At 52.7% G+C, this 26826-nt stretch overlaps 2 protein-coding genes and 1 long non-coding RNA gene across 8 annotated transcripts in view; 1 reads left to right on the top strand and 2 right to left on the bottom strand.

Moving 5' to 3' along the window:
- The window catches only part of EPHX1 (epoxide hydrolase 1), a 28971-nt gene extending 5807 nt beyond the window's left edge, over positions 1-23164 (top strand). For both annotated transcript variants that reach the window (XM_037069437.1, XM_037069436.1), the window contains exons 2-9: positions 11910-12094; positions 13907-14087; positions 16951-17178; positions 17734-17863; positions 18346-18554; positions 20664-20772; positions 22050-22175; positions 22702-23164. In XM_037069437.1, coding sequence (XP_036925332.1) covers positions 11915-12094; positions 13907-14087; positions 16951-17178; positions 17734-17863; positions 18346-18554; positions 20664-20772; positions 22050-22175; positions 22702-22903 — 1365 coding nt within the window. In that variant the 5' untranslated portion in view covers positions 11910-11914 and the 3' untranslated portion in view covers positions 22904-23164. The remainder of the gene's footprint in view (positions 1-11909; positions 12095-13906; positions 14088-16950; positions 17179-17733; positions 17864-18345; positions 18555-20663; positions 20773-22049; positions 22176-22701) is intronic.
- Positions 1834-10392, bottom strand: LOC119003204 (uncharacterized). Of its 4 annotated transcripts, none has more exons than XR_005069897.1 (3): positions 10064-10392; positions 8987-9181; positions 1834-3185 (listed from the first exon to the last, which is right to left on the bottom strand). It is a non-coding gene; the product is annotated as an uncharacterized LOC119003204 (long non-coding RNA). The 4 variants fall into 4 exon arrangements; XR_005069900.1 differs by having other exon boundaries at positions 1834-3164; XR_005069898.1 differs by having other exon boundaries at positions 9035-9181.
- TMEM63A (transmembrane protein 63A) overlaps positions 23140-26826 on the bottom strand; it is a 27812-nt gene continuing 24125 nt past the window's right edge. For both annotated transcript variants that reach the window (XM_037069434.1, XM_037069435.1), the window contains 3 exons: positions 26019-26134; positions 25616-25678; positions 23140-24434 (listed from right to left, as the gene is read on the bottom strand). In XM_037069434.1, coding sequence (XP_036925329.1) covers positions 24267-24434; positions 25616-25678; positions 26019-26134 — 347 coding nt within the window. In that variant the 3' untranslated portion in view covers positions 23140-24266. The remainder of the gene's footprint in view (positions 24435-25615; positions 25679-26018; positions 26135-26826) is intronic.

The raw sequence follows: 26826 nt of genomic DNA, 5'->3' as shown, positions 1-26826 counted from the left end.
CTGGTGCCAGCCAGTGCTCCCAGGGCTGGGCTCCAGGTCCCACAGGGCAATAAACAAGGCCCTCATTGGTGTGGAGCCTTCAGCTCAGCCCAGCTCACCTGCATGCAGCCTCACCCCACGGTGAGTCCTGGATCGGCCACTGGGGCGCAGGGGAAGTGGCTGTGCGTGCAGAGGCTGGCAGAGGTCTGGGCTGCACAGGTCAGTGAATGCCCCCGCCAGGGTTCCCCCCATCTGTGGTGGGCCAGCCTGCCGCCCAGAGTGGGCTCTGCTCCAGTGGGTGAGCCTGGGAGTTTGAGGACTCACTTCTGGGAAGTCCCTGGGAGCCCCAGGGCCTCGGTGGCTGTCAACAGTGTTTTGGCGCTGGTGGCGGGAACGTCCCTTTCTGCGTCGCCTCGGCAGACTGGCCCTTGGGATGGATGGGAAGCCATCTTTTTTTCCCTTTTCTGGATGGTCATTTTACTTTCCCCAACGAGGGCGAGGAGGGGCCCAGGCCTGAGGAAGCACACAGACCCCTGTGCCCACCTTGCCCCCTGGCCTGGCATCCCAGGGGCACGCGGTGCCACACTTCCCCTTCCTCCCTCTGCTCCACCAGGTTCTGCCCAGGCAGGCTTCCTCCAGAAGGACCTTGTGAGTCTGACTCACAATTAGGACCATGGCAGCTGGCAGGGCAGGGAGCAGAATCCTCACGAGTATGACATGGGCCTTTCTCAGCAGGCTCAGGGCTGCGTCGTTCTGAGACATGCAGAACAGCTGAGTTGTACAGAGGTGGCAGTGGCAGCCACTTTCACAGAAAGGGTGGCCCCATTTGGGCACAGGTTCTCTGGCAGCCTCGCCAACTTTGTTTACCCATTGTCACACTGCCACCAGGACTCTGGCCCTCAGATGCCCACATGTTCCCACATTAACCATTGCCCCAAGCGCCTCTTGGCCACTAGAAAGTCACGCAGAAGGGGCCCTGGCCTCAGTTGCTCGAGTGTGTTCTGCGCAGCTCAGGAAAGGTGAGGGTGGCTGGAGTGGACTCACAGGGTCTGTCACCACTGTGGTTTCGCATATTTTTAAAAAATGCATAATTACTCTGGTTTTGAGTCGACAGTACATGCACTTCTAAAAGTGATTTTTTTTTTTAAGTGCAAAAGTTTACTCTGTGAAAGTCTATTCCCTCCTTGCGGGCAGCTCCTGTTGTGAGCATCTGGGTGGACTGCAGGGACAGCTTGCACCAGGGACGTGGGGCCTCCAGTGACCACTAATCCTGCCCATTTCTCTGTACCCCGCTGTTTTAACTTAACTATGCGTCCTAGAGATTTGTCCCTATCGGCATATAGGTTTGCCCCCTTTTTAACTCTATCTCCGTAGAATTCACCGCAGCACGAGGCCGCTGCTTATTTAACCAGTCCCCGGTTGGTGAGCATGTGGGTTGTTCTGAATCTTCTGCTTTTACAGAAGAAAAACAAAAGCGGTGAATATTCTCATCCCCATAATATTTTATGTAAATGTAAATTCAGTATTTTAAGGAGAGAAGATCCTAGAACTAGAATTGCGTCGAAGGCCATCTGTATTTTACATTTTGACGGGAATTACAAAATCGCTTTTCATTCAGGTCTGAATACTTGCAGCCAAGTGGGACCACACTCTTTTCTGTCCTCAGTAAGAAAGTGTTTATCATAAAGTATCCCAGAGATGGAACATTAATATGGCATTGAAAATGCTAAAGACCAAGCATTGTTCTTGAGAGCTGGTCCACTGGGGGACTTGCTCTATTTTCTTTTCCCCTTGACTTTCTCAATTAGCTAGGGTTATGTTAGGCTTTATAGAATAGAAAACTCAAAATAATAGTGGCTTAAACAATATAGAAGTTTATTTTGCTGTCATGCAAAGGGAATTTGAATAGTCCAGGCCTGGGCTGGTGGCTCCACAGTGAACCCAAGCTCCTTCTTTCTCCATCATCATTCTAGCAAGGACTTCTATCCTCAAGATCACTTCATGGTCCAAAGTGGCTACTGAAGTACAGCCATCATGCCTACATCCCAGATAGCAGAAAGAGGAAAGGGAAGGACAAAGGTGCCAGCTCCCCAGCTGAGTCAGCATTACATAATCTTCCACGCATGTGCAGGGCCCTTGTACTGCTGGGCAAGCTGCACACTGGACAATGTTAGGGGATGCCATTGCCAACTTGACAAATAAAAGCACAGGCTGTAATAAAAGATAAAAGGTGTTTATCTGAGCAAAGGAGGAATTGCAATCCAGGGCACAGATTTATGTAACAGCCTAAATTGCGCTCCAAACCTAAGTACACAAAGGTTTGTAAAGGGCAAAGTCCTAAGACCTGTGTTCATTTCAGTCCTCCACGAACATGAAGGACATTGGCTAGGTCAGCTGGGATTGGTTAGGCCCATTATGTAAATGGATGGATTCCTTCCAAGGTGAAGAGTACAGACGGGCTGGAGACCATGATGAGAAGGAAGTCAAGTCCATATATGTCCATGGAGCAATCATGGATCCAAGATGTATGTTGTCCAGCCTTGAGCTGAGTTTAGCAATAGGTCAGAGTTGAGTTTAGGCAATAAGATTAGAACTTAACAATAGTTTCAGAACTGACATGCCGAGGTCCCATTTCCTCAGTGACCTCCTGACTCCACTTGAAGCGACTCTCTTGGCCATGCTAATTCCATTTTACTTTCTCCATCATCACCATTCACATCGTCATCATCATTCTTTTTACTTACAACTACTTTCTAGTAGCTGGCAAGGAGGTGTCTTGTAACAAAGGCAGTATATTAGGCGAATTTTGGGAGAGTCTGTTGAGACATGGCTGTTTTTCCTAATTCACGCAAAGATAAGGCCTGGGCTCTGCCTCAAGCCCACATACAGCCCTTTATCATCACTTAATCAGTTTGTCAGACTGAGCTGCAAGGAAGGCAAAGAAACCTAGTGTTTAGCTGGGCTTCTCTAACTAAAAAATTCCGCTACTAAGAGAAAAGAGGGAAACACAGCCGACCGTCCGCCATGCTATTTCAGCCTGTTGGAATGCGTGCGGGAGTGGTCAGCTTCGTCAGGGCAGCTGGGGTCGAGCGTGGACTTGCGCAACCTGCCGTCCAGTCCTTCTTTTCCACACGCAGCCATGAAGTCCTCACATCGCCAAGTACGTTTCCTTAGTTTACTCACTCCTGTTGGCATAGACAGATGATCTGAATTGCAAACACAATTTTGAAGTTAAAACTCCTGGTTCAGCTCCATCGTGATGGAGTGATCATTTATAAAAGACATAAGGGGACTCCTTTCAGCTAATTCAGAAATAAATCAGAAACAGCTGCCCTCCTCCAAGTTCCTGACTGCCAACTCTGACACCGAACACAGACATGGGTTCTTGCAGTTCTTCACCTACACCACGCACTCTCTTTCTTTCTTCCGCACCTTGGCACATGCTCTCCTTGCTCCCTGGATCTGCCCCCCATTAAATTCTGCCTGGTAAACTCCTGTTCATTCTTTTTTTTTAATATGTTATTTATTTATCTTTAGAGGAGGAGGGAAGGAGAGAAATATCAATGTATGGTTGCCTCTCGTGAGTCCCCTGCTGGGAACTGACCAGCAACCCAGGCATGTGCCCTGACTGGGAATCGAACCGCGATCGTGTGGTTCGCAGGCCGGCACTCAATCCACTGAGCTACACCAGCCAGGGCCTCTTCATTCTTAAAAACCCCACTCAGTGTCCCGTCCTCTGGGAAACCTTTGTGGTATAACTGCTCCTGCTTCTGCATACTTCTCTTCCACATACCGCCATGTGCCTCTTATCAATGGAGCTGTGTTCAGAGAAATGAGCTGCTAGGCAATTTCATTATTGTACGAGTGTCACGGAATGTATTTACACAAACCTAGATGGCACAGCCTATTGCTCCAAGGCAACAGGCGCGTGACTGTACAAAACAACAAGACATTAAATCAAGCACAGGAAATTATGCAGTCAGGAAGTGCAGTAAACATTGTGTAAGGTGATGAGCCGTATGAGGCTGCGGCTGGCGCCCACGGCATGCTGTGTTACAGCAAACTTCTTTTTATAAAGAGTACACTCTAAAATAACAACGAAAAGCACAGTATAGGGAACACATAAACTAGTAACCCAGTCATTTATTATCAAGTATTATAGGACACACACATAATTGCATGTGCCCTATACTACAGGCAGAGCAGTGGGGTTGTTCACACCAGCACCGCCACTAACACATGAGCCACGCATAGCACTAGGTGACAGACATTTTTCAGCTACACTACAGTCGCGTGGGATCACCGTCATTCACGCGGTCCTTCGCTGACCGAAACATCCTATGCGGCACACATATTTTGTACCAGTCGGTAGAAGAGTAGTATTTGTTCATCTGTTTGTCCTACTGGGGCGCGAACTCCTGCAGGTAGAAGGCTGTGTCTTCCTCCCTGGGTCTGCAAGGACCCCTGGCCACAGTCACACACAGGGTTTGCTGAACCACCCCCTGCCCTGAAACCAAATTTATACTCGCTTTTCCAAGGCACAGATCCAAATCTCGCATTGACTTTAAAAAACAAGTGGCCCCTTGATACTCTAAAGACCACATCCAGATTACAGAAAAAGAGTTCACTGGAGCTTAAATGAATCCTATGTTTTAAAACTTGTAGTTTTGCCCGAAGCATAACAAGTTATCATGTTCGGTTATGAAACCGATACGCCTTTTAACAGTGCCAGAGAACAAAGCACCCACTTCATTTGAACTCCTACATTTAAAATTGTCCTTTGTCAGAGCCAGAGAGACTAAAGTAAACTAATAAATTGCTTTATTTGTGTCATTTGTCACTTTCAAATAGTTTACATTTAGTTGGCCTTTTAAGGGTAATGGCCAATCACGTTGCTCAGCTAGCTTTTCAACTTGAACTCATTCCTGACTTTTTTTCCCATGTTTTATAAACGCTTGCCCAGAACTTGACCTCACTGTAGAACAGGGGGAATTAAACTGCATAGAATCTCATTTCTTATCTGAGTAGTCAATTATGGCGCCTCATGTTTCCTTATAAGCTTAGCCTCCTATAACTCAATGACCACTGTCCTCTGGTTGGTGTGTTTAAAAAAAAAATAGGGTGTTTTACAACAAAAACCACACTTTCTTTACTAGGCAAGCTAATCACTTTTTTTTAAGGAAGCGTATTGTGGTTCCAAGAGGAAAAAAAATGCTTTCATACAGAAAGACTGCCCCCCACCCCAGCACCCACCCTCCTCGGCAAAGTACTTCGTCACTATTCTGGAAAAGTACACTAAAAAACAAAACCACAGTCTAACTGGATAAACTGTTTCTGGAACTTTTGGGGGGCGGGTCAATTAAGCTCTCATTCCAGGTGCTGGTATAACAAAGCAGGCACTCTCAGTTTGAAGCGTACTAACAGTCCTTGTGGGTTTTCCGTAGTGTCTCCTAAACGGCAATATATTGAAGTGATTGGAAGTCTTTTCTACCCCAGCAGGAGTGGACCACATGGAAGAGATAAATATAGCTCTCCCTGGAAAGGCAGAGGCCTGGCAAACAAAATTCTGCCCCTAATGCTGAGAATATAATTTTTATGGGCAGATAGGAAAGAAGGGCTGAGCCTGCTCCCAGGGACATGTCTGGGAAAGGGCTGGTGGCCAAAGACGTGCATGGCCTGTGCTGTCCTTCATCCTCCCGTCAGTCCTTGGTGAGGACACCTGGGAAGGACAGCAGGTGCCCCAGACCACAGGTGTCTGCACCGTGCACTTTCTTACTTCCAGCCTAACAGTACACAAAAACTGAGACAGGGCTGTGGGCCGTGCGTGGGCTACATAATCTACCAGGGACAGAGTCTCTCTGGCGTCTCTTCCAGCGCAGACACAGCCCACATAGCAAGTACGGGATCAGGCAGAGCACCGGCTTTGAACCAGGCAATCTTCGTAAACAGCCTGTGAAGTTGGTATTATCACCATTTTACAGGCAAGGTCATAGACGCTCAGTGACTTGGTGACTTGCCCAAAGCCCCCCAACTAGTAAATAGTGGAGCAAGAAGCAAGCTGGAGGTTCCTTCAGTATAAACTCCAAGGTGGTCCAGTTTTAAAGCCAAAGGTAGTCAGACTTGCTGTTTGGGGAGGGAGGTATCCCACGGAATGGGGGTTGTACATGTAAGACAGGCTGGCTCCTCAGAAGATAACGCCCAGGCAGACCACCCTGCTTCCCCAGACTCACAAGGTATTTGCATAAGACTTGCTATATAGTGGACTGGGAGGTAGATAACATGTTCCCAAGTGACCCAACAGTTACGTCTGTTTGTGGCTGACTTCTGCATCGGCAGGTCTCCCTGATCAGAGCCCAAGTGGGTTGTCACAGTTGAGGGGCAGCATACAGGTGGTGGGGAGGCCTGTCAACCGGGGCCACCAAGGCTCACAACAGAGCATCCCGGCAGAGACCACTCAGTGCACCTCTGAGCCGTGTCGGTGCACCTGCCCAAGTCTCAACCTTCAGGTCTCTCTTTTCTGGGCTGCACACCAACCTATCAGTCCCCTTTCTGTCTATTGTAATCACCGGGGACTTTCCAGTCATTATTTCTTCAAATGGATTCTCAATCCCTTGCTCTCTCTCCTTCTTGTGTCCCTATGACGCAGATGTTGTTATGCTTCCTGTTTCTTTAGAGGTCCCTTAAACCATTCTCATTTTAAAAATTAGTATTTCTTTTCTGATGTTTTGATTGGGTGATTTTTTTCTACTTTGTCTCCCAAATCGCTGGTTTGATCCTCTGCTTCATCTAATCTGCTGTTGATTTCTTCTAGTGTATTCTTCATTTCAGATATTGTATTCTTCACTTCTGACTGGTTCTTTCTTATGGTTTCTATGTCCTTTTTTATGTTTATTATCTCTTTGTCGAAGTTTTTCACTGAGTTCAGTTGTAGTTGAGTCTTGGTTGCTGTTGGCCCGTCTGTGAGTGGGAAAGGTTGACCCTCAGGCTGGCTAATTATGATTGACCCTGACCACAGTGTTCAAGCTGCTCTGTGGAGGCTGACCATACAAGCAGAATTGTCCCCAGCAGAGAATGGTGCCTGCCAACAGGTGTGTTGGTTCTGGGGCCTTCTGGGAGGGGATCCAGTGCAGGTCAATGTCAGACACTGACTGTGACCACCCCTGAGCTGTCCGTTAGGAGCTACAAAGCGATCCAGTTTGCGGCTGCCTCTGCTGGGCCTGGGTGTGTGCAGGAGGGGTCAGGAACAAGACAGTGTTGTCCACTTTCACCACTCTCATTCAACATAGTAGTGGAAGTCCTAGCCGTAGTGATCAGACAAGAAGAAGAAAAAGACATTGGAAAGGAAGAAGTAAAACTGCCATCATTTTAGATGACATGATACTGTACGTAGAGAACCCCAAGGATTCCACCAAGAAACTGCCAGAACTGATCCATGAAATCAGTAGAGTAGGAGGATACAAAATATATATTCAGAAACTGGCTGCATTTTTATATACCGATAATGGACTATCAGAAAGGGTAACTGAGAAAACATTCCATTCATGATTGCACCAAAAAAAAAAAAACCAGATAAAATACCCAGAAATAAATTTAGCCAAGGAGGTGAAAGACCTGTACTTGGAAAATTATAACACGCTGAAGAAAAAATTGAAAATGATAGAAATAAATGGATAGGAAGAATTAACATTAAAATGACAATGCCATCCAAAGCAATTTATAGATTCAATGCAATTCCCATCAAAATACCTATGGCATTTTTTATGGAACTACGACAAGGAATCCAAAAATTTATATGGAACCACAAAAGATCTTGAATAGCCACAGCAATCTTGAGAAAAAAAGAACAAAGTTGAAGGTACAACACTACCTGATATGAAACTATACTACAAGACTATAGTAATCAAAACAGCATGGTACTGGCATAAAAACAGAAAGATACAACAATGTGGTGATTGCAGGGAGTACAGGGGTGGTGGGGGTAGAAGAGGGTATAAGGGGGATAAATGGTAATTGAAAAATACAATAAAAATAAACTATTAAAAACCAGACACACAGATCAATGGAACAGAGTAGAGAGCCCAGAAGTAAACCCCACACCTGTATGGTCAATTAAACTATGGCAAAGGGGATAGAACATATAATGGAGTAAAGACAGTATTTAATAAATAGTGTTTGGAATATTGGACAGATACACATAAAAATGAAACTAGATCACCATCTTACACCACATGAAAGAATAAACGCAAAATGAATTAAAGACTTAAACATAAGACTTGAAACTATTAAACTACTATAAGAAAATGGGCAGTAAGATCTTTGACATTACTCTTAGCAACGTTTTTTCCGATATATCTTCTCCGGCAAGGGAAGCAAAAGAAAAAAATAAATGGCACTATATCAACCTAAAAAGTGCTTGCACAGCAAAGGAAACCATCAACAAAATGAAACAACCGCCTACTGAATGGAAGAAGATATTCACCAATGATGCACTGATAAGGAATTAATATCTAAAATTTATAAAGAACTCATACAACTCAACACCAAAAAATCCAATTAAGAAATGGGCAAAGTACCTACACAGACACTTACTTCTCCAAAGAGGACACACAGATGTCCTCTGAAAAGACATCTGTAGACCTATGAAAGGATGGTCAATATATATACTAACCATCAGAGAAAGGCAAATTAAATCACAATGGGCTATCACCTCACACCTGTCAAAATGACCATGATCAATAAATCCACAAACGACGATTGCTGGAGAGGATGTGGAGAAAACTGTCATGCGCTGTTGGTGGGAGTGCAGATTGGTGCAGCCACAATGGAAAACAGTATGAACATTTCTCAAAAAATCAAAAATGGAACTGCCTTATGACCCAGGGATGCCACTTCCGGGTATACATTCAAAGACACCATGGATGCACAGTCCGCAAGTTCACCTTCCCCAGAGGATCGGAACCAGAAGGGCAGCTGGGGGTATCCAGCCTCCCACGTGGAACCAACTCACCAATCTGCGGGCAGAGAGGGACTCTGGGGTTCTCTGTTCGCCTGTTACCTTGGAGACGGAGTTTTCTCCTTGCCTTTCTTCTTGATCCTGCAGAAAAGCCGGGGTTCCTCCCACCTCAGGCCCAAGTGTTCGTTCAACAGTTCTTGGTGGGCTCCCCGCACCTGCCAGAACTGGGCTCGGTGCTCACTGGAATACCTTGGAGAGCAAGACAGATGGACAAGCCTTCTTAGGGTTTACAGTGCAGTCCTCCGAGTACGGTTCCCAGCCTAGCAGCAGCCGCCGCACCTGGGAACCTGTTAGAAATGCAAATTCTCTGTCCCTACCCCAGACCCCTTGGATCAGAAACTTGATTTAACAAGCTCCCCAGGTGACTCTAACACATTCTAAAGTTGAACCACTCATCTACAGCATGGGTCCTCACCTGAGGGCAGCTGCTCGCCCCGGCCCTTCCCAGGAACATTTGGCAGCATCTAGAGACGTTTTCCTGCTTTTTGGGTTTTCACAACTGGGGGAAGAGGGGTACTGTTGGCGTCTAGTGGGCAGAGGCCAGGGATGCTGATAAACACCCTGCAACGCACAGGACAGGCCTCAGAGTAAAGAATTACCTGGTTTAAAATACCAGTTGTGCTGAGGTTGAGAAACCGTGCCCTACAGGCAATAGAGGGCAGGGAGGGCAGTGACTCTTTTCTCCTTTTATTCCAGATTTGTCGCAACTGGGGGCGGGACGCTTCCCCCTACCCCCACCTCAGCTGTGAAGTGAAGGGGTTGGACTCAAAGTTACTGATCTCCTATCGGCTCCAACCAAGCGTCTGGTCTGCCCCCTGGAGGTTGGGCTGATTCAGCCCTCTCCCTCCTCTTAGGTGCCAAGAGGCTGAGAGGGGCCTTGGGGTGAGGGGTGGAGGGCTCTGTCACCTGCTTAGTACTAGCCCATCCCCAAACCAGACTGCTGCTACCAGGGTCCAGATGGCCTTGGGTTTCCTAGTGAACAGTCCCTGCTCCCCATTGTGGGCGATGTTGCTTCCACCGGCCTAACCCCAAGGAGCCCACGAGAGCCCAGAGCTGGCCCAGCACACTCACCTGCTTTGTGCAGGGAGTGGACAGGCAGAGCAGCGCCCTCTCTCCTGAGCCTCAAACCTTCGCTGGTCATACTCTAAGTAAAGCAGCAGCCCTGGCTGGGAGTTCCAGGGCCCTGAAGTCAGCCGCAGCACCCTGGACCCCGAGGACCCGAGACGCTGCCCGGCTCAGTTCCCCTTCCTAGCCAGGGGAGCTTGAGGGCGGAGTTAACCGAGCTGCCCAGCTCTGATTGGTCGGACTCCAAGGCCCCGCCTCTTCTCGGGGCTAGCTTACTCGCCACCTCCTTACTCATTGAACAAACCTCTGCTCCAATGGGCCAGGAAGGGGAGGTTCTTGTTTATTATCATTTCATTGGGGGGGGCGGGGGGGATAGATGTGCAGGCCTGGGGGGAACGCTGGGGCAGAAGGCTGCGGGTACCATGCAGTCGTGGCTGAAAAAACGAGGCAGAGGTGACACAGGACGGGGAGGGGACATGCAGCCTGCTTGGTGACAGGGGATGAATGCTTTGGCTACAAATTCTAATCTTCACATTTTCAGTGTGATTTGGGGCCAAACTCTTGCCTGCCCTGATTCTTGCCTTAAGTACATGAAAAGGAAAAGTCAATTTTGATTAAATTTACTTCCCTCCTGGGTGGCTTTGCATGGACGGTGGTTCATGACACCCCTCGAAACCCCACTGGCCGACAGTCGACGGCTGTTACAACGGGCTCACATAGAACACCTCACTTCGTGTGGATGTAACACTGTTAAATAAAGAGCTGTTAGTAGGTTGCCGCATTAGCACACGGTAATAAAGCCTGCTTCGTACGTAACCCGAGATCTGTGGCTCTGAAGTACTTGTGAGCCGAGTAGTGACCCAAAGTGGGAGAGGGACGCTTAGTGGTTGATGTACTGAGGATGGTTCCTAACAAGAATGCTGCCCTGGATTCTAAGAAGTATACCAGTGGCCAGAGAGATGAGGTTGGGAAGCTGTCACAGTCGTCTAAGTGTGGGTGACAGGGCCCTGGTTCAGAGGAGGGGCTGGGCATGGAGGGGCCTGGATCTGAGTGGCATTGGGACTTGGTGATGGGGGTGTGGGAAAAGAATCCTGCTTCTGGGAGGAGCAAACTTCAGGGCCTCGGCAAGCCCCCACCAGGGTCCTGGGGGGAACTGAGGGCACACTAGGGTGGGTTTTCCTCACAAGGTCCTCCCCTCCTTGGGTTCCCAGGACAGTCCGGTGGACCTGGGGAGGCTGTGCTAGGCCTTGTCTGAGCCAGGGTGCTTTCTCCTCCGATTGCCCAGCAGCACCTCCTCTGGCTCTGGCATGGAGACCATGTCCGTGGTCATGCACATTTTTCTGAACTTGAACCTTCAGTGGGTTACTTCCCTGGGACTGTGAGAGATGAGGAGCCAGGAGGCAGCAACCATGGCCCTGTCTTCCTGGTACTGGTGTGTAGGGACTAAGCTCTTCTTTCTTCCCTTCTGAGAAAAAGAGACATGGGAGTCAGACTCCCTCCCATGGGGAAGGGAGTCACAGGGTGGAGAGAAGCTTCTGGAACCAAAGGGCCCTCAGAGAAAAGGAGCCTCAGAAATGCAGACCCCACACCTAGGGCTGGGTAAGAGCCAGCTCGGGTTCACATTTTCTCAATCTGAAGAATGAATTTCATAGCCCAGAAGGATTATGGGTGATTCTTGTCTCTTTTTCTGTTGTTTTTCCAATTTTCTATACTATACTAGTATCATTTTTTTTAGACCAAAAGTACATAAAATCAGAGGGTGGGTGGGAGAGGTTAGGAGTGTAGCCTCCGACCTGGGGTCAGGGCCTGGCTGGGTGGGACTGTGGCTGACAGACTTGTGCCCCCTCTGCAGGAGCCATGTGGCTGGAAATTCTCCTTTCCGTCGTGCTGGGCCTTGTCATCTACTGGTTCGTCTCCTGGGACAAAGAGGAAACCCTTCCACTTGAAGATGGGTGGTGGGGGCCTGGGCAGAGGCCCTCCACGGAGGATGAGAGCATTCGCCCTTTCAGGGTGGAAACATCAGACGAGGAGATTGAAGTAAGGCCCCTCTTTCCCAGCAGCGCTGAACAGCGGGGAGGCAGGGAGGCCTTCTGTGGCTTCTCTAAGGCTGGGACTGGGGAGGGGTCAGAACTTGGGAAATGGCCCCTCCTTGGGAGTGCCCAGGTGGGAGAGGGGGTGCCAGCTGGACCCAGTTTTGTGCATCGAAGGTCACAGAAAGCAGCGGTTTCGCCTCCTTTGTGCCCCATCTGAAACCTGGGGACGGATCATATAGGAGAAAGTGAACTGGTTGTCGTCGGGTCCCAGCGGAGATCTTAGTGACCAGCAGATCATAGTGACAGAAAATGCTGAAGCGCAGAGAACCTGCAGCGGGGCCAGCCTTGGCGAAGCGCCCACTGCGTGTCAGCCACTCGTGGTCCCCTTCAGGCCCCGCAGTAACCCTGCAGGGTCAGGTCTATCTATTGCTCTCATCTCCCAGTTGCAGAAACGGAAGCTCAGAGCGTTAAAGCAGTTTATCTGAGGTGACGCGGATCACAAGGCAGATGTAGCTTCAGATCTGTCAGACTCCAAAGACTATGTCTCCCTGGGCACAGGGAGGGTGTGACCCATCTGGTGGGCTGATCTGAGAGGTGGGCTTGAGCAGTGCCAGGAGGGGGGGTGGGGCCTTCGGTGTCCCCACCCGTTCTTTCTTTCCTTCGTGGGTATCAGAACACCTGCTGTGGCACAGGCTAGGCTGGGTGCTTGGGAGACAGAGCTCCTCCCCTCACAGAGCTCAGAGTTCAGTAGTTGAGGAAAGAAATGTGCACAGAGAAACGTTAACTAACAGATTAACTAGGATAAATGCCGTAAGCAGCTCCCAGTAAAATGTCCTGAGAGTTCTTAAAAAAAAGGGATTTCTGAAAAGCAGAACTGGGCTGCACCCATTAGAAAGCAGAAGCAGCTCTCCTGATGGGACTTAATCAGGCCTCGCTGTTTAGGACACAAGCTGAGCCCTGAGGATACTCCTTTAGTGGGTTCTGAGACTCAGAGCCTGATTTCCAAAGTATGTTTGGGGGTAACTCAAATGCCCGGGGGGACACTCTTCAAAGGACCCATGAGCTGACCTGAACTTTCTCCAGTTAGGGCTGGTCTCTCTCGGCCCAATGGACGTCCCTTGGACTTGTGCCCTCTCTCTGGTCTGTGATTTGTATCCTGTCTAAGTTATAATATATCATTCGGTATCAGCAAACCACACCTCATGGGACATATCCATCCTGTCACCTGTTTTCATACAGTCCCCATGCCAAGAATAGTTTTTATATCTTTAAATGATTGGAAAAAATCAAAAGAAGACTATTTCATGATGTGAAAATCATGACATTCAGTGTCAGCATCTATGAGTAAAGGTTTGCTGGGGCACAGCTGTCCTCCATGTGCTTTCTGTCCGTGGCTGTGACCACACCCCAGGGACAGTGTGCAGTGGTCCCAGCTTGAAAAGCCTAAAATACGGGCTATGCAGCCCCTTCTCATAATGGTTTGTTATCTCCTGTACATAGAAGCGTAGATAAATTAGAGGTGTACACTGTTCATACGTTTAAAAACCAGAGCATGAGAAGTAAACCAGAAGTCAAACTGAAGAACCTATGCTTTGGGAGCGGCCAGTGTCGTGGTAAACATAGAGGTTTCTTCTGGGATGAACTTGACGACCCAGAGCTACCGGCAGCAGACCAATGGCCCTCTCCGGCTTCACCTCTGCTGGAGGGCCGTGTCTGGCAGCCTCGGGGGTCCGCTCCATCTTCTGGAAACAAACGCTGCTCCCTGTGCTCTGCCCCGCCCACCCCTCTCTCCGCCCCCTCCTGCCTGTGGCTCCAGGATTTACACCAAAGGATCAGGAAGGCGCGTCTGACCCCACCCTTGGAGGACAGCCGCTTCCACTACGGTTTCAACTCCAACTATCTGAAGAAAGTCCTCTCCTACTGGCAGAACGAATTCGACTGGAAGAAGCAGGTGGAGGTTCTCAACAGATACCCTCACTTCAAGACGAAGATTGAAGGTATGTTTCCAAAACACCGGCTGGAGGGGGGCGGGCGTCACAGGAACAGCCTTTTCAGACGCTCGAGGTGACTTAGACAAAGCTGGGGAGACCTGGAATCCCGTCATTGGTCACTGATGTGTATTTAAAAGCATGACCTCACCGGAATGCAGAACTAACTCAAAATTGCAGCCAATGCAACATCTGGAGCCCAGGGTCACGCGCTGCCTGCCCAGCCCCCACTGTCTCAGCCAGCTGCCTCCCAGCCCAGGAACCAGCAGGCCTCCAGCACGTCTCTCTTCCCAGCTCCCTAGCCCGGGGCTGGTCCAAGAAGGCCTCCCTCCACACCCTACAAATGCTGCTGTCCTCCCAGCCCCTACCCTGACCCCTGTGTTCCGGGCTGCCTGAGGTTCAACCTCTGACCCCCATCCCAGTGTTCAGTCTCCGTGCTCACTGGCTTCCTCACTTGTCCTGTCTGGTCTGGGGTGGGCTTCTGGCTCTAACCCCGGTGACGAGCCACACCCTGCCACAGATCAGTCTCTGCAGAGGCCTCCAGGGATGTCCAGCCTGTCCCCTCGGAGGGATGGAGTGAGCTGCCCCAGTCACAGGGAGGTGGGGGGTCAGGGCCAGGTCCCCTCTCTCCAGACGTCCAGCCTGGCCCAGCTCAGCCCCAGGCCATGACCTTGCCCCACTGCCCCCCTTCACCCCCTACCAGGCCCAATGGTGGAAGCAACACTGCCTCTGAGCCCCCTTGGCTCCTAACCCAGCCACCTGGGCCTGGAGCCTCCTGCAGGCACCGCCAACTGACAGAGAAACCAAGAGAACGTTTCCCCCTCCAAAAGCAAACAATGAGGAAGGGGCTTCTAGCATTTTTCTTAATTTAAAAAATTCAAATATTTAAAATTCAAAGAGTGCAGGATACCCAGTGAAAAGGAGTCTCCCTCTCGGCCCACCCTGCCAGCCTGCAGCTTCCTCCCCAGCGCCAGCTTCTCTCACATCTCCTTCCAGCAAGCGTCCATGCACACGCAAGCACGGACGCTTAAGCATGTGCATATACATGGGTTTTGTGTTTTTTTCTAATTTTGTGCCCACAGGGTAACAGAATAGAACTTGAATTAAAAATAATCACCCATCATGCAGTGTGCTCCCCAGGAGGTAAGGTGATCTACTAAACTATAGAATGGGAGCAAATTTAGCAGCACAGAAAGATGCCCAGGATATATTGTTAAGTGGGGAAAAAAAAGATAAGGCTCCAAAATAGAAGGTATGTAGGGTTCTATTTTTGTTCAGAGGGAGTTCTGTTCTCTGAGCATTTTTGAAAAGTCTGAACCGTCACGGCAAACAGGAGACGGGACAATTAAACGTACTGTGTCCTGGATGGGACCTGGAACAGGAAAAGGACGTTCGGTGAAAACTGAGGAAATGTGAGTGGCATTCCATTGGGTGTATATGCACTATCCCAGGCGAGCCCTGAGGGCATTACGCCAGCCCCAGAGGACAAATGCCGTCTGGTTCCGTTTCTACGGGACTCTGCCAGCGTCAGGCTGGGAGAAGGGGAAACCGGGAGTTGCTGATTAATAGATACAAAGTGCCAGTGCCCAGAAATCCGCTGTACCACACTGAGACTAGAGAGGGGAAGAGTATTACACTTAAAATTCTGTGAAGAGGGTCAGTCTTAGGTCAAGTGTTCTTAAGGCCACCAAATTTTAAAAACGCGCACTTATAAATACGGACTGCAGTTATTCACGGGTCAGTCCAAGTTCACTGATTGTAACACATGTGTCGTACTAACACGGGATGTTCTGAGCAGGGAAGCTGGGTGTTGGTATGTGGGAACTGTCTGCGGCAGCTTTACTGCTTTTCTAGAAATCTAAAGTTGTTCCAAAATAGTATCTTTTAAAAGCTTTGGAAGACAACCCAGCGTTCTCGTCAGATAGTGGGATCGCATGTGATTCGTTTCACCTTTTGATGTGTATGGTTTTCTACCACAAATGCGTATCATTGGTATAATGAATTAACAACAGACCGAAATTAGCTCGAGTGGGCTGTCAACCCGCCCTCCAGGTGGAGGGCTCCAGCTGTGACGGCAGCCCTGCCGGTGCTGACCGTGACCCCCCAGGGCCACCCGGGCCCCTGGTTTGGGCAAGAGCTGCCTCCTGAGAGTGTCCACATTGGAGGAGCCCGGGACCCATCCACCTGCCCTGGCTAGGACGGCGCTCTACCTGTCCCGCACTCTGCCTTTAAAAAAAACTTCTCCACTTACAGAAAAAGTCACACGTCTTTTTCTACGATGGATGAATGCAATAGACGTCCATCGTGGAAAAGTTAGAAAGTACATGGAACACAAAAAAGAAAATGAGAAAAAGGAAAAGAAAAGAAAGCTCCTGGAACTCTCCTGCTCAGAGAGAATTATTTTCTTTACATTTTTGTAATTCATCTTTCCAGCTCTAAAATGCATATGCACACAGTACACGTGTGTACACACCTGTGGCTGTTCACAAAAACCGGGCCAGACAAGGGGCATGTCTTGGCAGTCTGCTTTCCCCACGCAGCGATCCGCGCTGCTCTGCCATCCGTCAAACGAGTACACACCTGCCCTGTCCTTGCAGGAAAGCACCTCCCTTACAGGGTGGCCGTGACGACTGAGCAAGGACACCCACAAAGCAGGAGTGTGGTCAGCGCCCGGCCAGTGTTGATGGTTATAATGGTCATTACTGTGGTGGACATGGAGGTGGCGGCAGTGGGGCTGAGGTGGCAGAGCCGGTGTCTGACCTCCGGAGGGGGCACAGCCTCACCAGATACCCTGAGACCCACGACTGCGGCCTCCCCAGCTGCAGGGTGCTGTCCCCTCATCCCCCATCCTGACGATGCTCTGTCTCCCCAGGGCTGGACATCCACTTCATCCATGTGAAGCCCCCCCAGCTGCCCTCCGGCTGCACCCCAAAGCCCCTGCTGATGGTACATGGCTGGCCTGGCTCCTTCTACGAGTTTTATAAAATCATCCCGCTCCTGACTGACCCCAAGAACCACGGCCTGAGCAACAAGCACGTTTTTGAAGTCATCTGCCCTTCCATTCCTGGCTATGGCTTCTCGGAGGCAGCCTCCAAGAAGGGTAGGGAGTGGACCCATCCCCTGGTGGACCCTCCTCGCCTGTGCAGTCAGGTTGGCCCACCGGACTCTCCTTCTGGGAGACAGTCAGGGAGTCGGCAGGGGCAGCTTCCTGCAGAGCCTGAGGAGGCGGGGAAGGAGGACAGAGAAGCGAGGAGGCTGTTCCCATCACGCAGAGAGCCCACGCGTCTTTGTAGGATCTGAGGCGTGTGGTGGGCCAGGGACCGGGCAGAGTCAGGACTCCCAGGGTCGAGGTCACGACTGTCCAGTGCTGCCTCGGGGGCCTGGGCTGGATGCCCTGAGGAGCTCTCCTCTCCAGAGTGCCTCCACCTCTGGGTGGGCCCCCAGAAGCTCACCTGGGCTGGCCGGAGCCCGTCTGTCCACTCACTCCCTGACTGCCAGATAGGCACTGGGCACCCCATTTGGGCCCCACGATTCCTTCTCTGTGTCCGAACCGCTGTTACCTAGCCCAGGGCAGGGGTGTGAAAATATTCACAGGACGTGGGAGGACCCAAGGAGCGACCTCGCCGTGACTCTGCTCTCTTCCCCTCACAACCAGGCTTGAATACAGTGGCCACCGCCAGGATCTTTTATAAGCTGATGCTGCGGCTGGGCTTCCAGGAATTCTATACTCAAGGCGGCGACTGGGGGTCCCTGATCTGCACCAACATGGCCCAGCTGGTGCCCAGGTGAGGGCCACTTCCAGGTGTGTGCGTGCAGCTGCAGGCACGGCATCTACAAGCAGAACATCCAGTGGGAACGTACGGTCATTCACACCGGGCCCTGCCTGGACTTAGTGTCTGAGCCTGGGAGCATCCTCTTGCCAGGAGGCTGTGAGCGAGGGGGGAGGAGGGAGGTTCCCTGGTGCTGAGCTCAGCCTGGGGCACTTTGACGTGGGCCTTCGAGGGAAGGTGTCACATGAAGTTGGTGACTCTGGGCCAGCTAGAGGAGGGGGAGGTCAGGAATAAACCTTTCTGATGGACAGAACAACCCTGAGCAACCTGATTGGAACTTTCTAGAAACTATTTTCTCACCAACCTGCCCCTGCCGTTTTACCTCGTTGGGCCACCCTCGAGGGGCTGATGCTGAAGGGGGCTGGCCCTGGTGGCCTCCTCCTCCTTGGCAGCCGCGAGTCTGACCCGGCCCCTCTCTGGCCCCTCTCTGCCCTCAGCCACGTGAAAGGCCTGCACTTGAACATGGCTTTCATTTTAAGAAATGTCTACACCCTGACCCTTTTCCTGGGACCGCGTTTCCAGAAGCTTTTTGGCTACACCGAGAGGGACATGGAGCTGATGTTCCCCGTGAAGAAGAAGATTTTATACAGCATCCTGAGGGAGAGCGGTTACCTGCACATCCAGAGCACCAAGCCGGACACCGTGGGTGAGCGAGTGGGAGGCGGCCCAGTTCAGCAGCCTTCTCCGCCAGGGGCGAGGGGCGGCGGCTTACGTCCATTCCACTCAGGAAAAGGCCCACCCAGGGGAGGCCTCCCCGGCCCCCAGGAACAGGACGACGGCCTCTTTCGAGGACCTCAGAGCTCTTTGACCCTGACACCACATTTGTCCATAGAAATGAGTTGGTGTGTGGTCATCAGATTCCCAACAATTGCATTTGCAGATTTAATAGTCCTAGTGGACTTGACCTCTGATCCCTCTACCCCTGGGATGGAAAGGGGTGGGGCAAGGAGGAAGCCTGGGGGCTTGGTCTCTCTGGGACTGTGGGGGCAGAGAAGGGGGTGCCCCAGGACCCAGGGGGAGACCCCATAACAGCAAGGGAGAGCCCAGCAACTGTTTCTGCCACCAGGGCCCTGTAGAAGGGTCACTTTAAAAAAAAGGCAAAAGCAAAAATAAAAGACAAAGACAAAAGACAAAGACAAAAATAAAATCATACCAATATAGAATGAACACATGTCAAAGAGTTTACTTAACTCATTATTACCATGTATTTTGTCATGTATCACGCACACTTTTCGCCCACATTTTTTAGGGGAAAATTAAGGTGTGTATTATACATGGGTCGTGTCTGAAATACCTTGTATCTGTTCTTGTGTTTAGTAGTTATTTATTACAGAAAATGGCTTGTACCATAATATGTTCAAAAATAAATGCCAAAATTCCTTTAAAGTACAAAAAACAACTATCTAAATATAAATAAATAAATAGTTGAAGCGGAAAATTAAAACGAAAGATCTTCCCCCCCTGAAAGTTTGGGCCAAAAATGTAGGTGCGCATATACAGGGCGAAATACGGTAACAAAGACATCAGTAGAATGTGAAGCAGAACAGTTCAAAGACCACGAGGAACACTGAAGTTAACGGACCAATCGCTGCAAAACATCAAATCCAGAGCAGTAATCAATGAAACCTCCATTTGCTTCTCTATCAACAAAATCGCTTGCACACCTGTCTGCAGGTGTGCAGACACAGTTTTCTATAGTTCACAGAGCTATCAAACAGCTCTAAGACAGGGAAGACAGGACCCTTAGGGAGTCAGGTGACGCTGGGAGGGCCCACAAGGTGACTCCCCAGACCCCACTCGGAAGGCACCCAGGAACAGCTGTGCCCATTTCAAAGTCTCTCAGAGCTTCTCGGGCAGCCCCATGCTCCACACACTTCAGGCAACTCATGATAAAAACAGCACTTCGTACCCAGGTTTCCCTTGGATTATAAAAGTAATCCATGCTCACTCCCAAAAAAGTGAAAGATGCGAAAAGCACAAACCAGAAGTAACAGTCTCTGGCCACCTCTCATCCTGCCCCGCCTGCCTCGTCCCCAGCCTTGAAACAAACTTGCTAACATTTTGGATGATGCCTTTTGACAGGGGGAACCTGTCGTATAACCAGAAACAGGGCATGACCCAGCAGCCCTGAAGCTCCCCCCCTGCACCCTGCCTTCCGCAGAAGCAGTCTCCCCAACCCTCCAGGGTACCACCCTGCTGACTGGAGACAGACAGGAAGTAGAATTCTAGAGCAGGAACCTCTCGGAACTCTGGCTTCTTTTGTCTAATATCACGTTTGGGAAACCCCCACGCTGCTGTCCCCACATTTTTCATGCCTGCCCAGCATTTTAGCTTGTGCGTGGACCAGTATTTATTTGTAACTGATCCCTAATGTTGGACTTTGGGGTTGCTTCTCGTTTTTTCACTAATCATAGCACGTAAACCTCAAAACCCCACCTTTCAGAAAACAGCGCTCATCTATGTCTCATTTGGATCTCCCCAAACCCAGAGCGGAAGACCCTCCTGTTTGATGGAAGCTTCCCGTAGTGCATGGGCCCCCATGAGGCTGTGGGGAGGCACTACCTCTTCCATCAGACGCGAGGACCCCAAGGCAAAGGTTAAGGGGGGTTGGGAGCCCCCACAAGTGTCAGGGCAGCACTGCGCCCCACCAAGGGCTCCCTGACTGCAGGACCACTCTGTGGGGCCTGCACCACTCCTCGGTCCTCATGGCCAGCGCCCTGTCCGGGGCCTGAGCCATGGCGGCTTCTTCCACCAGGTTGTGCCCTGAATGACTCTCCCGCGGGACTGGCGGCCTACATTCTGGAGAAGTTTTCCACCTGGACCAACACAGAGTTCCGAGACCGGGAGGACGGAGGCCTCTTGGGGTGAGACCACCCCCATGCACCTCTCACCCCAGCAGCACCTTCCTTACCCATCACCCTTTCTCCATCCTCGTTGGGTGGAGGCACTGAGCCCCCAAGTCGGGGTCCAGCAGAGCAGGGCCTGGGGCAAGCAGCTGCTGCATGGGCTTGGGTTTCCTCAAGGACGAAGGCAGGGAAGGCAAGAGGCTGGGGGTGGGCACTGAGGGTCAGGACCCTCTGAGGAGGCGGCAGCCGCAATTCAAGAGCATGGATTTGTCACAGACCCTTCAGCAGGGCTGGAGTGCCCTCAGGTCTGTGGACTGTCAGGTGGGTCCAGGTGGCACAAGGGTGTGGCGTAGGGAAGGGACACTGAAGGGGTGTCCTGGAAACTTGAGGGTCTGGGTGGAGTGGATGATGGGGTGGGGGAGAGTAGTGAGGAAAAGTGGGGGCCCAGGAGGCACAGCCAGTAGGCACCAGTGGACAGAGGGGAGGCCATGGAGGGTTCCAGGGCTCTCTGGGTACAGGGTGGGGTTGGGGAGCCCAGCACCGGGAGAACGTGGGGCTTTCCAGAGCCCATAGACCCATGTGCCAACAGTGAGAGCCAAGTGACCATTTCCAGAGTGTGGCCCTGCAGCATGGGCAGGGTCTGCCTGCTCAGCAGCCCCAGACCAGAGGAAAAAGGGGTGTCTCATGTTGAGGGGGATCTCTGCAGGGCCCCATGGCTCCCTCCTGGGGTGACCCAAGTTTGGCAGGAGGCATGTGAGCAGGCTGGGGGATTGGTGGATAAGACCGCTCCAGGAATGGCGGGTTCTGCCCCACTGCTCCCGGGGCCAGACTGGGGCAGGTCCAGGGGCTCTGAGGGCTGCCTTCAGCCCAGGTCTGCCCAGGGCCTGGCAGGGGATGTCCCATCTGGGATGGTCTGGGGGCGGTCTGCACGAGGACACAGGGCACCGCCTCTGAGCTAGTGAGCTCTCAAGGCCCCTGGGCCCGGCTGACCTCGCCTGCTCCTTCCCACCCGGGTGGAGCCCCTGTGGGTGGTGGGGGAAGGGGTGGCGAACACCACCCAGGATGACGGTGAGAACCAGCATAGCCTGCCTCATACGTGGCCAGCCCTCTGCCTTCATCACCTGTCATCACGGTGGAAGGCGATGCCTGTGGCATGGGGACAATACCCCTGACCTTGCAGCGAGGTCTGAGGAAGCAAGCCAGGTGGGCACAGGGCCTGGCAAATGCTCGCAGCCGGAAGCGGCAGCTCTTGTTCGCCGTCCATCCGACACTGAGAGGGGCCCCTGCTCTCCCAGGAAGTTCACCCTGGACGACCTGCTGACCATCATCATGATCTACTGGACCACGGGCACCATCACCTCCTCCCAGCGCTTCTACAAGGAGAACATGGGGGGCAACTTCTTGACTGACAAGCACCATCGGTGAGCCTGCCTCTGGGGGGCAGCCCTCCGAGGCAGGGAGCGGGGGGCACCTAGCCTGGAGCTCAAGGGCGGACATTCAATGCCGGAAAAGTGCAGCTTGGCCTGCAGGGTGCCCTGGGTGTGCAGGGAGAGAGCTCAGGCCCGGGGGTGTTCGGGGGAAACCCCTCTGCCTTCAGACTCTGCTCCTGGAAGGAACCCGGTCTCCCCAGGGCCAAAATGCTGGCCCTGCGTGGCACTGAGGGCTCTGGGACCTCAATGTCAGTCTTTCCTAAACTCATACGGAGACCCTCAGGACAGCTAGGGAAAAGGGACAAAGGTGGGAAGTGAGGCCATCCCATCCCTGTCTCCAGCCTGGGCAGCCCTTCCAGAAAAGGGGGTTCTTAGTGGGCTAGAAGTGAGGGGGTGGCTTTATGGCTCCCTGTGGGTGGGCCAGCTGACCCTCACCCCGTCTCCTGAACCCCCTGCTGAGGTGGACAGGCGGCCAGGCCACAGCCGACCCCCTCAGCAGTATCTCTGTCCCTTCCAGGGTGAAGGTCTACGTGCCCACAGGCTTTGCTGCCTTCCCTTGTGAGTTAATACATGCCCCAGAAAAGTGGGTGAAGGTCAAGTACCGGAAACTCATCTCCTACTCCTACATGGCCCGTGGGGGCCACTTTGCTGCCTTTGAGGAGCCGGAGCTGCTCGCCCAGGACATCTGCAAGTTTGTGGGGCTGGTGGAGCGGCAGTGAGGCCCCTCTGTGGCAGGCTCCCTCGCTGACACCTGCCCTTTCTCCCGGAGGCCGGGTACCACTACCCTCGGAGCAGGGCTGGCAGGGAGCAGACTCCACCCTCCTCGGTGAAGGTGCCCCTTCTCTGAGGACTGGGTTTGCTCCCACCCCCTAACCATCCGGGACCCCCCCACCCAGGACCTCCCCACCCCCCACCTCTGCGCACATTCCCCCACATACGTGTTAAGCAACATGGCTTTGACGATAAAGTTTTACTTCGAACAGCAGCTGAAACCAAGTGACATGCTTGTGCCTCGACCCCAAATGGAGTTCCCCTTCTGGTGCCCAGGGTGGCAGGGCAGAAGCCAGGCTACTAAATGATGCCCCAGTTCCAACCCTGCCTGGCCCACCTCTGGGGATTGCGGCAGACTCCCCACTGGGCCCCACCACCCGAGGGCCCACTGGCAACTCTGGCACCCCCTGGAGGCAGTAGGAAGGCGGCGTCTCCGGCAAGTGCCCACAGGTGTCTCAGCCCCAGGCTCCCGTGGGGAAGGAAAAGGCAAGGGACTGCCCATCCTTCCTGTGGGGTCACAGCTCAAGGGCGGTGCAGAACCCTGCACCCGGCCTAGGGACCCCTCTTCCTGTCCCTGCCACAGTCCTCCCTTGGCCCCAAAGGGAGCCGACAGATGACGTGGAGGGCTGGAGGTGGAGCCCCACGTACTGGCCCTGAAGAGGCAGGAAAGGCTGGGTCTCACGGGTCTGGCTGACGAGGCACTTTATGAGTCACTCGAATGTCCCTGACTGCTGAGGGGTGGCCTGGGCCAACCACAGTGTCACCGGCAGCACAATAGGAAAACAGGGAACCACTGCGGGGTGCAGAGGTGCGTGTGACCCGCAGGGCCTGCCCTGGCAAGTTCTGTCCCCCACAGCTGACCCCTGGGACAGGCCTGGGGTGCAAGGCTGAATACATCGGGTGGTGAGGGGCCGGAATGACCCTGACCACCTTCTGGACCCAATCCCAGGCCTGGGCCCACCACGGCTCTTTGGTTATCAGTTGGGAGGGTGGTGTCTGCGCGCTCAGAGGGGAGGTCTTCTACCTGCCACATTCTTCCCGTTACCTGAGCCTCCACAGCCAACAAGCCGGGAGGGGCGCCACTCCAATATGTGATCTTGCTAAAAATCTCCCGATGGCAGCCCTGCCCCAAACCAAGGGCCAGAGTCCTTTCCTGGCTGGTTCCATCTTTGCAGGGCGGTGGAGCTTTAAAAAGGTGGACCCAAGTCCTGAACTTGGTCAAGGTCAAGGTCAATGTCAAGTGACTTCTCCACCTGTGCCTTCTCACCTCCCAGCACCCTGAGCCCAGCCCACCCAGCAGTTTGCCTGCCCTCAGGCCTCCTGGTAGGCAGCTGCCACGCTGTCCGCAGGGCTCTGGGCCAGGCTCTGCCGGGGGATGGTCCCGCTGATGTTGTGGATGGCTCCGTACGTCTGCTGCTGCTGTGGGGACAGGGCAGTCCTCTCCGAGGCCAAGCCGTTCAGAATCCGGGGCACATAGGGCTGCCAGCAAACGAGAGTGTTAGCGCCTGGGTGGGGCAGGCACACAATGCTCGCGAAGGACACGCAAAGAAACAACGTCAACTTAGGGTGTCAGGACCCAAAGTGTGCCCACTGCAGAAGTTCCTGGCAGCCAGAGCAAAACAGAAAATGCAATCACAACCAGTTCTCATGATCCTGGAGAAAGAAGTACACACACCCGTTTCTCAGGAGAAACAAGTTTTCATGGCCCTGGATCCTAGTAAAAGTGCTCCTTTGATGAGGGAAGCAAGCCTGTCTGCACAGGACAGGCTTAGAACACCATCAATGGGACGTCAACGGAGACGCTGAACCAGTCAGCAGGCAGAGTACTTCTCTCTCCAGCCCCAGGCTCCCGCTACTGACCCCAGGGGCACAGCCCTGCTCTGCTCCTCCCCAGACCCAGGCTGAGAAGGGGTTTCCGCCATCCATCTGCCCTGTCTCTCCCCATGGCTGGCGGGCCCAGCCACAGGCGTGCCTCTGGGTAATGAGTCTTCCCGAGAACCTTCTCTGGGGCTGGTCCAAAGACAGACACTGGTCCAAAAGGGGGACTGACACCCGGGAGGCAGCCCCGGGAAGGAACACTGCCGATGTGAGGTTCACTATCCCCAGCCCTGGCCCTGCCAGGGGGCTCCCTTTTCCTTCCTAGGAGCAAGACCCTGGAGGCCACAAGTAGGGACAGCCAGGAAGGAAAGGAGACCTGGCGTGTCTCCAACACAGCACCCATTCTGAAGCAGGTGTCTCGTTCATTTGTTGAACTCCAAGGGGAGTTGGTTTTGACCCCACAGAGGACGTCACAGCTGAAACACTTGTGATAAGAGCCGACGAGCCATCAGGCCTGGCCATGTGGCCTCTCAAAAGGCCCAAACTCACGAGGCATCAAATATGCAGAGCAGGAAAGTGAGCAGGGAACTGAAACCAGCGGGGATGGGCACACTTTCTGGCACAACCAAGTCTCTTCTCAGTGAGGGGTCTGGCTTCACCTATGCAAGTTAAAGCACCCAGAGGGGCCAGGGTTCCTTCTCAAGTGACACTGATTCAGCAACCTGCCTGACACGTGACCAAGTGCCCTCTCTGTTAACAAGAGATGATCAAAGCGTGTTTGCCAGGCCTGTCTGGCTGGGGCCGCCGCAGGTGCTGGGTGCCGGGGGAGAACCATAACTTACCGTGTACGGTGGGGGCACGTGGACCTGGGCCTCACTTCCTTTGTCGCTTGCCAGCTCTTCTGTCTGCAGATTACAGCAGAAACTTCCAATGATAAACAGAACTGATCGTCCTGAACCAACGCCCTCCAAACAAGCAGACTATTAACACCCAGAATAATAGTACCAGCTGGCACCAGGCTCCCAGCGGCAGCCTGAGTGGGGGGGGGGGGCTGGAGCAGGGAACAGGGAGCAGGGAAGGGGGTGGAGAGGGAAGGCACACTTATACCCAGTTACCCACACCTTTCCTGTGGACAAATAAAACCTGGAGAAGGCTGTTGATACGGGGCTGGGTGGAGCAGGGGTGCAAACCCACACCTCCTCCCAGTTCCTAGCTGGATGGCGCCAGGCCGGGGGGGCCCTTTACCTTGTAGTTCAGAGGGCAGAGGTGCTTGAAGCACCCAAAGCAGGTGTAGCCCAGGCAGACCAGGATGGTGAGCAGCATGACCAGGAAGGTAAACAGGGTGGCAGGGGCCGTCAGACCTGGGGACAACAGGATGCCAGCCTCAGAGAAGGGGCGGGGAGTGGCTGCCCTTCGCCCTTACCCTGGGGACAGAGGGGCCCACACCTGGCACAGGAACTGTGGGTGACTGCTCCCTCAGGCAGACAATAGAGAGATGCCCCGCCCCCACCCCCTCAAGCAGCCGAGATGGTGTCTTCACAGCCAGGAGCGCAGGGCCCATTGAGCAGCTGGCATTGTGTCCACTCAGATTTCAGGCACCGGGAGGCCAAGTCAGTGGCTATTTGCCAGCTTCCTCGTTGGGTCAGTTCCTTGCAGCCTCCCGTGTCCTGGGTTGGGTAGGGCGTAGGCTCCCTCAGCTGACCGGGGCACAGTCACGCCTCTCTCCTGCCTTTTTCTTTTTCCCAAGAGGGTCGGTTTTGCCTCCAGCAGGTCCCCATGACCTGGAGGAACCTGGTACAGGGACCTGGACCCGTCCACCACTGCCAAAGAGCCATCGGAACCAGCTGCCCCATCTCCTCAGGTTCAGCCCGTCCAAAGTTGATCAAGAGACTGCCTTGTCTCTCAGCCTGTCTGGGGCCATTCGCCTGGCTTTCACCAGAGTTACACTTGAGCTTGGGCTAGCTTAGGTTCTCAACATTGCCCCCAGCCAGCCCTCACCCTGGATGCCACCTTCTGATTGGACAGTGCGTTGATGCGGTTAACGCAGTGAGGG

The sequence above is a fragment of the Sturnira hondurensis genome, unplaced genomic scaffold (genome assembly GCF_014824575.4).
Source record: "Sturnira hondurensis isolate 20B ecotype Veracruz unplaced genomic scaffold, ASM1482457v3 Scaffold0018525, whole genome shotgun sequence".
Lineage (NCBI taxonomy): Eukaryota > Metazoa > Chordata > Mammalia > Chiroptera > Phyllostomidae > Sturnira > Sturnira hondurensis.
The sequence above is the reverse complement of the archived record's forward strand: the minus strand, read 5'-3'. Positions and strand labels throughout refer to the sequence as shown.